The following is a 15,894-nucleotide window of genomic DNA, read 5'->3' on the forward strand; positions in this document are numbered from 1 at the left end:
AAGAATGTGTCATTTTGCGCTGTTAACTTCTTTCCTCCTCTTAAGAAATATGCAGGAGCCGCCACTGGTGTATGTCATTATAAAACAATGGTTAGTAACAGTATTAAGGAGAGAATTTTTCTATTGGAATGTTATTTAGCGAATAAAAGTAACGACTTGTTAAAAAGTCCCCCCCCCCCCCCCCAATGGCAGGATTTTTAACTTGTCGCAATTCGCCCCGACTCTGTGAGCTGCTCATAGATGTTGCTAGTGACGAAATTCTTAGTTCGTCAGAGACTATCCAGAGTTCACCACTGGTGGTTGATCACAACGAGTTAGAAAGAGAATATAGAGCGGCCATTGCGCCGCCATATTTGAAGAAAATTGAACTACTGTCCGCCATTAGCTTAAGCGCCCAAAACAGAGTGGGCGTGGCGATAAGTCAGAGTTGGAATCGTTAAGCTGTCAAAATTTCGTTTGCATAAATCAGTTAACTGAAGTGGAAAAACCTAGTGTTTCGTCAAGTAAGTGCTAGTAACTTAATCTAAAATAAAGAACTTATGTACGCTAAATTCAAAACACTTGAGCTATTCCTAGAAGGAAAGCTTAAAAGAATAACCTAAGCAAAATTGTCATGTACGTATGACAAGAAGTCCTAGCAAATATACTGAAGAAAATGTTAACATTCCTTGGTTTTTTTAAAGGCGACCTGCAAGATTGCCTATAAAATGAACGAGTATGATTCGGATGATTTTATTAAATTGTTTTCCCAGTCTCTACACGTTGCAAAACTATTTATTATACCATAAGATATATGAAAGTAGGCCCTAACTGTTGTAATAAGCAGTCTTTACCTCCAAGCTTGTAACTTGGGTAAAACATGACCAAACATGCTTTCAGTTTTTTTTGTTACAGTAGTGCATAATTATCGAAATGTGAACGGGAGGCCAACAGCCGGCTGGTCTGTCTGGACCTTCAAGGACTGTGGCACTACAGATTATTATTATTATTATTATTATTATTATTATTATTATTATTATTATTATTATTATCATCATCATTATCATCATCATCATCATCTAGTGACTTTTTAAGTTTATACATGGTATTTGGGAAACTGAAATTGTACCGACCAATCGAAGAAGTCCATAATTGTACCTATATTTAAGAAGGGGAAAAAGACTAATTATAGCAACTTTCGAGGAATGTCACTTTTATTGACGTCATACAAAATTTTGTCCAATATTCTTTTGAGAAGATTAACTCCTTTTGCAGATGAAATTATTGGGGATCATCAGCGCGGTTTTAGGCGTAATAGATCGACTATTGATAAGATTTTTTGTATTCGACAGATATTGAAGAAAAAATGGGAGTATAAGGGTACAGTACATCAGTTATTCATAGATCGCTGTATAAAGTATAAACCCTGCTCCACTCTCAAACCAGCGTTACTTACCATATTTTTATTTTATTTACTTATTTTATTTGGTTATTTTACGACGCTATATCAACATCTAGGTTATTTAGCGTCTGAATGAGATGAAGGTGATAATGGCGGTGAATGAGTCCGGGGTCCAGCACCGAAAGTTAGCCAGCATTTGCTCGTCTTACCATATTCTTACTTGTTATAGTCGCCATGAGTGGCGCAGTTGGTATAGCGCTGGCCTTCTGTGCCCGTGTTCGATCCCGGCTCAGGTAGATGGCATTTAAGTGTGCTTAAATGCGACAGGCTCATGTCACTAGATTTAGTGGCATGTAAAAGAACTCCTGCGGGACAAAATTCCGGCACACCGGCGACGCTGATATAACCTCGGCAGTTGTGAGTGTCGTTAAATAAACCATAATTTTTTATTTTACTTGTTACATTACCTTTTCGAATGCAATTCCACACAAATCCTAAGAATATTCATAGTTTTACAACCCTTACAGACACTCAGGCGTCCCAGTTTGAGATCAGATCAAGCCTGGGATATTTCACTGAAAAATCCACAGTGATACTTCTGGCGGACAAGGTGGCAGTAGGGGTTGTCAGTTTTTCCACGTTAGGCGGATTTTTATGAAACTTTGTACAGTCCTTACAGGTGGCACATATTTTTTTTTGTGTACAGGCTAAGATTAAGTTTGTGCAAGAGGAACTACCCCTTTATAGGGGTGATTTTAGACAAAATTAATAACTTCTCTCCTAACATATTTTTATGAAACATTGTGCGAAAGTTACAGGTAGCATATATTTTTTGTATACAAACTATATTTACGGTTCCATAAGAGGAACTGCCCCTTTATAGGGGTGTATTTACACAAAATGAACTTCTGTCTTACATAACAGATTTTTATGAAACTTTGTACAGAAGTTAGAGTATTTTTTCTGTACAAACTCTGATTACATTTGTATGCTACATCTAATTGTTTTACAGAATTTCATAAAAATATATTATATGGGTGAGAAAATATTAATTTTGTCTCAATGCACCACTATATAGAGGCAGTTCCTCTTATAGAAACATAATCATGCTTTTTAGAAAAAAAATATATTCCACCTGTAACTTGAGTATAGAGTTTCATCAACATCTGTTAGATAGGAGAGGAGTTATTAATTTTGTTTAACTGCATCCTCTATAAAGGGTAGTTCCTTTTATGGAACCGTAAATAGGCTTGTAGTTTGTATATAAAATATTTGTTACCTGTAACGTATGTACAATATTTCATTAAAAAATCTGTTATATAGGAGAGAAGTTACTAATTCTGTCTAAATTCACTCGCTATAAAGGGTTCTTTGGAAATAAAAATACTGGAAGTAACAGTCATATAAATAACAGATAAAATCAAAATGAAGTCCCTTATTCAAAGTTTGTAAACTTACTATAAATGTGGGCCATTCCATATGAAATCGATCAGTAAAAAACCTCGCATTTTTTTAATACTACAATTTTTTCCCTATTTATACAAGGTGCTGAGGACAGTGCATTTTCAAAAATATACTATCGAAAGTCAAACGGTTTTCGTACTATTGAGCGACAAATTTAGCGTATTTTATAAAAACAAGCCTTTTTCAGCGCTCAGAACTCTGGAACCATTTACTGCAGAACATTGAACGGGAGCTCATTTTGAAGCTGACATTTGGTAGGTTATGTTAAGAAGTAATCCTTATTTTTATTGTATACAGAGAGACAGATAATATGATTTTACTTACTTTTAGGCTTTTTGCCCATTTGTAAAAATGTAAAAAATATTGAGAAAAAAATCTTGCATTATTAAGAGGGATTCGGCATTGTTTGCTTAGTGGCTCGGCAATAAGTTTCGAGGGTATTAAATAAATTATTTTTCACACGCCTAGACTTGAACGGCGCAGTACCGCACGCACTGGCCGAGAGCTGAAGATAAGCGAGCGTTGGGCGTCATTTTACTCCTGTGTTATGAAAACTTGTGATAAAGCTAGCCCAGCTATGCACTACTAGACGAAACATCACGTGTTTGTCTCCTGGCCTTGCTTGTCGCGGCTAGCTCCCTCCTTACAGTCAGCTGGTTACTTCACGCGCGTACTATTTATTTTCTTTATTTGATATTTTCAATACTTTCTTATCAACGGTGTACCATAAAAAATATGTGTTTATTTGTACTTCCAAAGCGGAATCTAACCATACATAAAAAAAAAAATATTTTTTTTTCTCCTGGTCAAAGGCGTCTTAGTCTTAATAAAGAAAAATCTAAATTTCTCCATTTCCATAAAAAGTAGAAAAAACTGTTTACATGTCAATATAAACTTTAATTTATCAGCATCAAAATAAACTATGATTTTGATCATTGTGTGAAAGGGTTTCGGAGCCACAACAGTTTAAAGTTGCTAATTTTATGAAAATACGATAAATTAAAATATTTTTAATTTAAACACTATGAAGTTCTGATGCCTCAAACTTTGCACAAAGCATTGTATCACAGTTGTCAACGGACAGAAAAAGTTTCATTGTATTTAAAAATTGAAAGGTCAATTTTCTCTATATTCGATTCGATTTGAGAAGGAATAGCCCATTTACTGTACCTCTTATGCATCTTTTGTTTGCACTGAAACATATGGCAACTGCATAGAATAATATGCAAAAATGCAAAGAAGCATACGTAGAGTGAAGGAATAGTGACTAGTAATCATATTTTGGGTTGGATTAAAATTACTGTCGTACAGAGATGGTACTCGTACTGACGGACGATTAGAATATCTCTTTGCTTAGAAACGTTGTCTATAATCTCATATGTACTTTAATACAACACCGTAGCTTTTGTCATATTCCGACATAAATTAGCTGCATGTTGCATCAGTTGGCGCAGCAAGTTCATGAGACAGAGTGAGCGGAAGATAGGTCGAGAAACAAGAGCCCAAATTACTCCATATTTTATTGAGGATGCCCAACAACTGTTAAGACCTTCAATGAAGCAGTCAGATTATTAAGAATCATATAGAGGGCACATTTCAATAGTAGTGAAGGAGTCAGAATTTTTGGTCACATTTGGATGCCAAATATAAATCAAAATGGCAGTCGTCTTCCATCGACATCACAATAACTCTGAACCTACCACAAGTTTGGAGGACGAGAAGACAGATAATATAGTTAAATGTTCGATATAATATTATTTTATATATTATTTTATGCTCGACCATGTCGAAATGTAGTAATTATACACCTGGTAGCAGCCCTTTAATGGACCTCATTAAAGTACACCTATTCATTAAAGTTCAGGTATTCCACCTATCAGAAAATACCATTGTAGCAATATGAAAGCGCAAGTATCGATTATTCTGGGATATGCAATCGAAAGACAACAATAAATCAATAAATCACCTATATTTGAAATAATGTCAGTTCTGTTACTATAATAATTAGCGTTAATTGTAAATAATATTCAAATAAATTCAATTTGTCATCTCGTTTTCCAATGTCTAATTCAATTTCAAGGTTATATCAAGATTAATTTTTATTTTACTCTCTAGATTATATCAAGGTCAATGTCGACATTTGTTTCTCGGAAAAAATGAATACTTTCGCGTCTGCGCACATCTCACAATTTACGAGGTATTGCACAAGGTCAATTCCGCTCCTCAGTCAGATAAGAATAACATGAATACTTTTGAATAATTTCAAGTTAGAAATATGATCGAGCATAAAAAGTCGTATGAAACTTGACTATAATGGTAATTAAGACGCTCGTATGAAAATTATGAAACTCGCTTGCGCTCGTTTCATAAACATACTCACATCTTAATTACTACCATTATAGGCTCGTTGCATAATGTACTATTAATGTACCGAAGTACATATGATATTTCCATGCAGATATTCTGCGTCATCATACGATGAAAGTGTAGTGGAACGGAGAAAAATTCTGTCCGGCACCGGGAATTGAACCCGGGTTTTCAGCTCTACGTGATGATGCTTTATCCACTAAGTCACCCCGGATTCCCATCCCGGTGTCGGATCGAATCCTCTCAGTTTAAGTTCCACCTCTTGGGTTCCCTCTGGTGGCCGCCCACTGCACTACGTCATAGCTGTATATGCACGTAGGACAATGTCCACATATGTGCGGTGGTGCACTCGTTAAGAGTGACTGAAAACCCGAGTTCAAATCCTGGTGTCGCAGAGAATTTTTCTCCGTTCCACTACTCTTTCATAGTAAATGTACGATATTTCTTAATATAATGCTTATAACCAAAGCTCGGAACTTGGGGACTTGTGTGTCGTGCGCTTGAGTAAGGTTACAGGTACAGCGTACACAAAGCTCACGCTGCAAGTGCTCAGGGACAGTCGTGTGTACTAAGAAAGTGGTCACATCGAATGGCAAGAAGACGAACGAAGAAACTGTGTCATGTCGAAGCCAATGACATTAAGATAATTACAGGTAAATGGTCTGTCTGAGGAATGAGAAAATACGTGTTATTCGAATGGGTGTTATGGAAGTTTGAAAATACGTTTCTTAAATTTTAGGTACAGAATTTCGTGGAGGAATTCTGAGATACATTATTTTCTTCTAATGCAGAGTTTATATTTTGTAAGTTGTGCCACACATAAACTAGAGCTGGAAACGGGCATTCATTGAAAGACATTGCAGTCCTTTAAATTGATGGAAAATTTGTCCATAGCCATGGATCAAGTCGTAGAGGGACCTTCCCTAGTAGTGATACACTAATTGAAAACTATTTGCGAGAAAAATTTAGGATATACTGTACTTATCTTTCTCAGATACGAGATCTGCTGAAAATCGAACAGGAAACAGTGACAGTGAAAATATTCAGTATTTTATTTAGGCCCAAGACTTTATAATAAAATTTCAAACCATTTTCCAAATTTGAAATTTTTTAAAATTGAAACTTTTAAAAAGGAAATTTGTAAAATTATCCATGATATATAATAGTAACAAATGTACTTTTTTTTACCTTTTATTTCTATCGACTATATTCATGTTTTTATTGAATATCACTAGCTTCTGTCGGATTGTCAATTTATATTAAATGTGTATTTTTCTCTCGTTTTCTCTTTCTTCTTTATTCTTGCTCTTGTGTTGTATTTATTGGTTTGAATTAAGTTACTTACTGTATTTAGTAAACTGTCCTTGTAAATTTTATGTTATATTATTCACTAAGACCACACCGTACACGAGCCTGGCTCTTACGGTAGTGGCTAGAAACACTTTTATTTTATAAATGCAATTTGTACTCACTAGGTAGCTGATTAAATAAATAAAATAAAAAAAATGTAGGTTTGCTCCCGTCACTTCTTGTGACGTGGAAATAAGTTTCCTTCGTTTCAAATCATGTTTAACTAACAGACGAAGAATTTATGGGTTCGAAAATCTTCGAATGCATGTCGTCATACACTGTAATGAAATGTACAGAGCAGAACTGTAAATTTGATGTATCTTGCATGTTTATTTATACATATGCTATAAAATTACGTGTTTCAACCTACCATAATATTATCAATATGTTGTTCTAGCCAGGAACCACTTTTACAGCAGATCTGACAGTACCTCTGTGCTGGAAGCGGGAGTTTGTTGACATTGAAGTCCGGTCGCTTAGCCACGTTCAAAGACACAAGTCCCCAAGTTCCGAGCTTTGCTTGTAACAAAACAGTCTTATGTTCTGTAACTACGCTAGCATCCCAGCACACATTTGCAAGTATATATTTTCACACTTTTGAGTACAGGTATTTTATGAACGTCCTGTATAGATAGGACCTATTACATTTTATATACCTATTTTTCTTCTTTGGAAACCCACATGACTTTACATTCTTCTGATCTCATCCTACTTGCCTAAACTTTGACGGTCAGATTAGGATATTTTGAGTTTGAAGACTGATTTAGAGGTATCCATATCTCTCAGCGATCTCCACATTGTCCCCTCTGACTCCGATTTCATGGGGCACGTTGTTGAGGTTGATGTCGTGAGGCACCATCCAGATGTCTCTCTTGCCTGGAGCCTTTTTGGCACGTGGCAGATAGGCAGAACTAATCCCGATGTAGAAATCCAGACAATCCAACTTGTTTAGAAGTTGGGTCTCTGCTAGTGTCGTCCCACTGCCATCCCAGTTGTTCTTCAGCAGCCTCCAGTCGTCTGTGGTAGGCGGAAGGGACGTAAGGTATACACCTTTACCCAGAATTGCATCCCTAGTCGTGTCCTTAGAACTACGGATGACAGCTTGCGACAGTATTCCATTGCATCCATCAGCAGACGTATAATGGTACAACTTCACAACTTTTTCTGAAAGTAACACCTAATTGTAGGAAGTGCTCATAACTTGAGATATTAAGGTGGTCCTTCATTATACACTACATATATTTTGTTTCATGTATCCATGGACAGAAATGTTAATATTTCTGTAGTTCCCTTCAAATTAACACAAATTCAGCATCTTTTATTTATTTATTTTATTGGGTTACTTTACGACGCTGTATCAACATCTCAGGTTATTTAGCGTGAATGAAATGAAGGTGATAATTCCGGTGAAATGAGTCCAGGGTCCAACACCGAAAGTTAACCAGGATTTGCTCGTATTGGGTTGAGGGAAAACCCCGGGAAAAAACCTCAACCAGGTAACTTGCCCCGACCGGTATTCGAACCCCGGCCACCTGGTTTCGCGGCCAGACGCGCTGACCGTTACTCCACAGATGTGGACGCTTCAGCATCATTTAATGCAAATTGTATTTAGTTGTTTGTAGCAACATAATTTGTCATTTATAGAAATGTCTGAATGCCATATTTTTAGCCAAGTTGCAAGAAACTTGCATTAAATCTGTCTACAATATATGCGGAATGTTTCCTTCGCTTTTTTTTTACTTATGAAGAGGCTGGGGTACAAAATTTAAATTACTTTTTCACCTCAGTACTCAGATGAGTAGACTTGTTGAATAGATAATTAAAATACACTTTTATTAATTCAGTTTAGTGTTCAGGATGTGCTGTGGATATGAAATTTACAAACATACAAAAACACACCCACAGCACATCCTAAACACTGTGTCTTTTGTATGTTTGTACAAACAATATGAAATTTAAAACATACAAAAACACACCCACAGCACATCCTAAACACTGTGTTTTTTGTATGTTTGTAAAAACAATATGAAATTTAAAAACATTCAAAAACACACCCACAGCACATCCTAAACACTGTGTTTTTTGTATGTTTGTACAAACAATATGAAATTTAAAAACATTCAAAAACACACCCACAGCACATCCTAAACACTGTGTCTTTTGTATGTTTGTACAAACAATATGAAATTTAAAATCATACAGAAACACACCCACAGCACATCCTAAACACTGTGTTTTTTGTATGTTTGTACAAACAATATGAAATTTAAAATCATACAGAAACACACCCACAGCACATCCTAAACACTATGTTTTTTGTATGTTTGTACAAACATTATGAAATTTAAAATCATACAGAAACACACCCACAGCACATCCTAAACACTGTGTCTTTTGTATGTTTGTACAAACATTATGAAATTTAAAATCATACAGAAACACACCCACAGCACATCCTAAACACTGTGTTTTTGTATGTTTGTACAAACATTATGAAATTTAAAATCATACAGAAACACACCCACAGCACATCCTAAACACTGTGTTTTTTGTATGTTTGTACAAACTTTATGAAATTTAAAATCATACGAAAACACACCCACAGCACATCCTAAACACTGTGTTTTTTGTATGTTTGTACAAACAATATGAAATTTAAAATCATACAGAAACGCACCCACAGCACATCCTAAACACTGTGTTTTTGTATGTTTGTACAAACAGTATGAAATTTAAAATCATACAGAAACACACCCACAGCACATCCTAAACACTGTGTTTTTTGTATGTTTGTACAAACATTATGAAATTTAAAATCATACAGAAACACACCCACAGCACATCCTGAACACTGTGTCTTTTGTATGTTTGTACAAACATTATGAAATTTAAAATCATACAGAAACACACCCACAGCACATCCTAAACACTGTGTTTTTTGTATGTTTGTACAAACATTATGAAATTTAAAATCATACAGAAACACACCCACAGCACATCCTAAACACTGTGTTTTTTGTATGTTTGTACAAACATTATGAAATTTAAAATCATACAGAAACACACCCACAGCACATCCTAAACACTGTGTTTTTTGTATGTTTGTACAAACATTATGAAATTTAAAATCATACGAAAACACACCCACAGCACATCCTAAACACTGTGTTTTTTGTATGTTTGTACAAACAATATGAAATTTAAAATCATACAGAAACGCACCCACAGCACATCCTAAACACTGTGTTTTTGTATGTTTGTACAAACAGTATGAAATTTAAAATCATACAGAAACACACCCACAGCACATCCTAAACACTGTGTTTTTTGTATGTTTGTACAAACATTATGAAATTTAAAATCATACAGAAACACACCCACAGCACATCCTAAACACTGTGTTTTTGTATGTTTGTACAAACAATATGAAATTTAAAATCATACAGAAACACACCCACAGCACATCCTAAATCCTGTGTTTTTTGTATGTTTGTACAAACAATATGAAATTTAAAATCATACAGAAACACACCCACAGCACATCCTAAACACTGTGTCTTTTGTACGTTTGTACAAACATTATGCAATTTAAAAACATTCAAAACCACACCCACAGCACATCCTAAACACTGTGTTTTTTAATGTTTGTACAAACATTATGAAATATAAAATCATATAGTAACACACCCACAGCACATCCTAAACACTGTGTCTTTTGTATGTTTGTACAAACAATATGAAATTTAAAATCATTCAGAAACACACCCACAGCACATCCTAAACACTGTGTTTTTTGTATGTTTGTACAAACATTATGAAATTTAAAATCATACAGAAACACACCCACAGCACATCCTAAACACTGTGTTTTTTGTATGTTTGTACAAACATTATGAAATTTAAAATCATACAGAAACACACCCACAGCACATCCTAAACACTGTGTCTTTTGTATGTTTGTACAAACATTATGAATTTTAAAATCATACAGAAACACACCCATAGCACATCCTAAACACTGTGTTTTTTTAATGTTTGTACAAACATTATGAAATTTAAAATCATACAGAAACACACCCACAGCACATCCTAAACACTGTGTTTTTTGTATGTTTGTACAAACATTATGAAATTTAAAATCATACAGAAACACACCCACAGCACATCCTGAACACTGTGTCTTTTGTATGTTTGTACAAACATTATGAAATTTAAAATCATACAGAAACACACCCACAGCACATCCTAAACACTGTGTTTTTTGTATGTTTGTACAAACATTATGAAATTTAAAATCATACAGAAACACACCCACAGCACATCCTAAACACTGTGTTTTTTGTATGTTTGTACAAACATTATGAAATTTAAAATCATACAGAAACACACCCACAGCACATCCTAAACACTGTGTCTTTTGTATGTTTGTACAAACATTATGAAATTTAAAAACATTGAAAAACACACCCACAGCACATCCTAAACACTGTGTTTTTTTATATTTGTAGAAACATTATGAAATTTACAAACATACAAAAAGACACCCACAGCACATCCTAAACACTGTGTTTTTTGTATATTTGTACAAACAATATGAAATTTAAAATCATACAGAAACACACCCGCAGCACATCCTAAACACTGTGTTTTTTGTATGTTTGTACAAACAATATGAAATTTAAAATCATACAGAAACACACCCACAGCACATCCTGACCACTCAACTGAAAATCAAAACACACACCCTTTTCGACATAATCATGAACTCACCCCACCAGAACAGGAAATCAGAAAATAGCACAGGATCTTCACTAGACTTTGGACAATGAAGAATACCACTTCGAAACTAGTCAGCCAAGTAATTTTCTAATGTTAACATAGTAAAGAAATTAGAAAGTTAATAACTGATTGTGTAAGTGCTGAAAGTGTATATCCAACACTGAAGAAGTTAATGGTGTGAAGAATACCGTTGTTAAAATAATTTACAACGTAACTGAGGTAATTATGGTTATTCATTTAATGTTCTGACAAAGGGCAGGCTTTCACTGCAAACCCAGCTTTCTCCAATCTTTCCTATTTTTTGCCATCCTTTTTGTTTCTTCATATGATCCATATATCTTACTGTCGTCTATCATCTGATATCTTTTTCTACCACGAACTCTTCCCCCGTTCACCATTCCTCTCATTTAATTATGATAAATGTAAGAGTTCGAAGAGAAAATAGATGGAGAAAAATAAAGAGGATGGATGGGTGTAAATACAAGTGTGGCACTGTTAGAAAATATTGTAGGTAGAATAGGAAAATTAGCTTTGACAGGAGAAAATACAGTAAACTCTGTGTATGACGGAACCTTTAGGCCTATAAGAAAGAAACCTGTCGATATGAAAAGAAAATCTCAGAACTGACAGATTTTATATGTGAAAGCAACTTCTATAAGACGGAAACTTCTGTAACGCGAAAATAAAAATAATCCGTGGCGCTACAGCCAATGAAAGGCTCAGATCCGACTAGCCTGCTGCTGCCTCACGTCCACATACCGAAGCAGTAGTGGACGATCATCCAACCAGAATGTAGGTATCGTGTGGTTAGCACGATGATCCTCCCAGCCTTTAAAGCTGCCTTTCTCAACTGTATTTCGTTACCTATTGTAGCTCCCCAAGTGCATCACGATGTTGGGAAGGCACCGGTCCCATACACAGGCCGAAATTTCATGATAAAATTTCTTCCCCCATGAGGACTCGAACCAGCGTAAATTCTGTAACGCGACTCCTACGCAGGATGCCTTAAACCACGACGCCACGGCTCGGGACATAACGCGGAAACGGAATGGTTTTAAAGAACCGTTAATTGGTTATTGCCTGAATAAGACGGAAATTTATTTTTAGGTTAATGGTACAATTACAGAGAACACATTGCGAAAATACATATTTTCCCATGTACTCAGTACGTCAGTATAATTTTATTTAAATGGTGTAGTGAAGTGTAGATAGGTGCTGATTTTAAGTGTGGATCTGTTAGTTTTATTTTAGATAAAATTTACCAAGAAAGTAGAACAAAGTGATCCATTCACAACGTCGTGAAAATAAGTTATGTTATGCATCAGGATGAGATGAGTTCTGTTACGTCTTCTGCATAGGTACTCGTATTAATCGTAAAAATTAATACTAAATACAGTGCATTTGGGCCGTAATGTCCGCGATAATTGACTGGCAGCGTACCCGGTAGGAGGCCGCGCTTCTGCCGCTGAGATGGCATACATATCGTTCTTCACGAAACCCCAGAGAAAGAAATCGGGTTGTGTCAGGTCTGGAGAATTTGGAGGCCGCATAATTGGCCCTCCTCGACCACTTCAGTTGTTACCAAATATGTGATCCAGATACTCACGAACGTCTGTTCTCCGACGAGGTGGTGCAGCATCCTGTTTGAACATCATATTTAAGAGATTGGGCTGTTCCTGTTCATGTTCTGGTTCGAAAAAATGGTTCAAGACGTTCATGTTCGGTTCTGAAAATAAAACAACACAGAATTCCATCATGTCGTGAATTATAGCCCCAAGATTACAATCGCAGGCTTAATTTTTGCAATTGGGAGTTAGAAAAATTAAATAATGAAGAACTTGAATGACTATTTCTTGAGGCGTGAAATATGTGTACAAGAAAATGGACATCACTTACAGCATCTTGTGTGAGTAGGGTGAGTACCAAGTGATGACGTGTTATCTATACTTAAGTTGTAACGAATTAAGTTGTGCGAGCTAATCCTAAAATTAATAATAATAATAATAATAATAATAATAATAATAATAATAATGATTTATTTAACCTGGCAGAGTTAAGGCCATACGACCTTCTCTAACACTCAACCAGGAGTAAAAACTGCGTTATAGAAACACTACAAATTTACAAAGTACACACAAAACTGAATAAGATAATAATAATAAAATGTAAACAACATGTAAGAAGAAATCAGACATAATATATAACATACAGAAAGAAAGGAAAAAGCATAATAAAATGTGAACAGCAGGTCAAAAATAAATGAGGCCTACAAAGTATAAAAAAATAAGACAATTATTGATAATAATAATAATAATAATAATAATAATAATAATAATAATAATAAATAAGAATAGTAATGATAATAATAATGATAATAATAATATTAATAATAATAGTAATAATAATAATAAATAAAATAATAATAAGCCTAATAGTAATAATAATACTAATAGTAGTAATACAATAGTGCAGTACAAAGCATACAATGAATACAATATTTTTAAGTATACACAGTAAGGAAAATTATGTTTATAGTAAGGAAAATTAATGTTTGGTGTGTGGTAAGTCGCTGTAAATCTTTACGTAGATTCTTCGCCCAACAGTGCATATTACTGCGGAATCCCGGCCACCAAGTTACTCAATTGAGTGCGCTCCTTGCATACTGGCAGTTGACTTAATATAAAGTCAACATACGTGTCGAACATGAAGTCAGGCCACAAAGAGAAAAACACCTGAGGAGAGGGATTCGATCCGGTGCTGTGGATTGAACTTCGGCGTAGCTCAGTGGTTAGAGCGCTTGTTACGTAGAACTAAGAATCCCGGGTTCGATCCCCGGCGCTAGAGCGAATTTTACTCCTCTAATATCAATTGTTACCGTAACAGATATACTCTGTAGGACCAAAAATTAATCTTTACGTTAATTAATCTTTACGTTAATTAATCTTTACGTATATGCACGATGATGCGTAATCAGAAACAAGATTGTGTTGAAAGTCTGCAGAAACTTGATCTTTGGCCAGCGCGACGGCAGATATTTAATATCAGTCAATGTGTCAGCTGATATTATATAAAATAAATCCACCTGCAGTCGACTGAAATCCGATACTGCTGTTTGATAAAAGACTTCCATTATCGTACAAGGAAATTAGGAGATCTCTGAACTCGTATTGCTTCGACATAACTGCGTAGTACATGAAACCAAGAGTTGAAGATGGCAAATTATGACTTGCATGGTAAGTGTAGCCACCTCAAGTCCCTTATCAATTTTCAAAACATCTTATATTCCTTTAAAGCATGTATTTTTTGTATTAGTCTATGACCTACTGAATAAAGAAAGCTTGTCTAAGAAGGGTCGAATTAACCTTTAATTTTATTTTAATAATTATATACCAAAGTTATAAGTTCCAAAATAATTTTGTCCCTTCAATAAAATAGTCGTACAAAATTCCGTACGACATATAGTTCGGGACCACACCTGTGGAGTAATGGTTAGGGTGTCTGACCGCGAAACCAGGTGGCCCTGGTTAGAATCCCGGTCGGGGCAAGTTACCTGGTTGAGATATTTTCCGGGGTTTTCCCTCAACCCAATATGAGCAAACTATCTGACAGGGTAACTGTCGGTACTGGACCCCGGACTCATTTCACCGGCATTTCTTTCAGACGCTGAGTATTCATTCATTCATTCATTTATTTTATTTCATAGATCTTACATGAGCAATGAAGCTTTAAGATGTGGAACATGTCAACATTTTACAATATTACAATTACAATTTTTACAAATTTTTATAGTTTTACAATTTAGTAATTTTCTACAATTTTTACAATTTTGTACAATTTCTTTACATTTTTTTTACATTTTGGCGAGATGTAGTGAGATGAGATGAGGACCGAGGATTCGCCAAAATATTACCCGGCATTTGCCTTTTCGATGGGGGAAACCTCGGAAAAACCCAACCAGGTAATCAAATCAAAGGGAGTAATCAAATCAAAGGGGTTGATGCCAAGGACCTGGGATGTTGATACAACGTCATAAAATAACCCACTAAAAATAGAGTACGGTCGTATGTACATCGTACAATTAATCAAAATAATCGTATGCGTACCATAGTCGTACGTGTGGCAATCCTGGGCCTGCTTCTTCACCCGTTACCTCTGTTCTTCCCTCATCACGTGATTTGAACATGGCCATGCTTGCGAATTGCAAGCTGAATGAGTCAAGGGAAAGCTGCGTATCGCATAAGGAAAGTTCAGCTACAATGTGTGCCAACCAGTGTTGCCAACTGGACGGAAATTTCGTCAAAAGTGACGGAATTTCAAAGTAACGGACGGGAAAAGAATGGCTTTGACGGGTGTCGGATTTTCTGGCGGAAATTACGATTCACATCGTCTTTTGACCTTTTTAACTGCTTGCATTTTTAATTGTTTACTTTTTTGGGGAAGCGTAGACCAACCCAGCACATCAACTGCAGACTTAGAGGCAGATGATGTGGATGAATTATAATTGTTTTAATCAAGCTTGGTATGGAAGTGCGTTAATGTTTGATTTGATTTGC

The 15,894-nt window shown here is 35.4% G+C and overlaps 1 protein-coding gene across 1 annotated transcript; it reads right to left on the bottom strand.

Annotated features, from left to right (window-relative positions):
• Positions 1 to 4,351: 4,351 nt before the first annotated feature.
• Positions 4,352 to 15,465, bottom strand: LOC138704487 (uncharacterized). Its single transcript, XM_069832409.1, has 3 exons — positions 15,445 to 15,465; positions 12,948 to 13,067; positions 4,352 to 7,726 (listed from the first exon to the last, which is right to left on the bottom strand). The coding sequence occupies exons 2-3, from the start codon at positions 13,057 to 13,059 to the stop codon at positions 7,326 to 7,328; spliced, it is 513 nt and encodes a 170-aa protein (XP_069688510.1). The 5' UTR covers positions 13,060 to 13,067; positions 15,445 to 15,465; the 3' UTR covers positions 4,352 to 7,325.
• Between the last annotated feature and the right edge of the window lie 429 nt (positions 15,466 to 15,894).

This window comes from Periplaneta americana, chromosome 8, assembly GCF_040183065.1.
Source record: "Periplaneta americana isolate PAMFEO1 chromosome 8, P.americana_PAMFEO1_priV1, whole genome shotgun sequence".
Lineage (NCBI taxonomy): Eukaryota > Metazoa > Arthropoda > Insecta > Blattodea > Blattidae > Periplaneta > Periplaneta americana.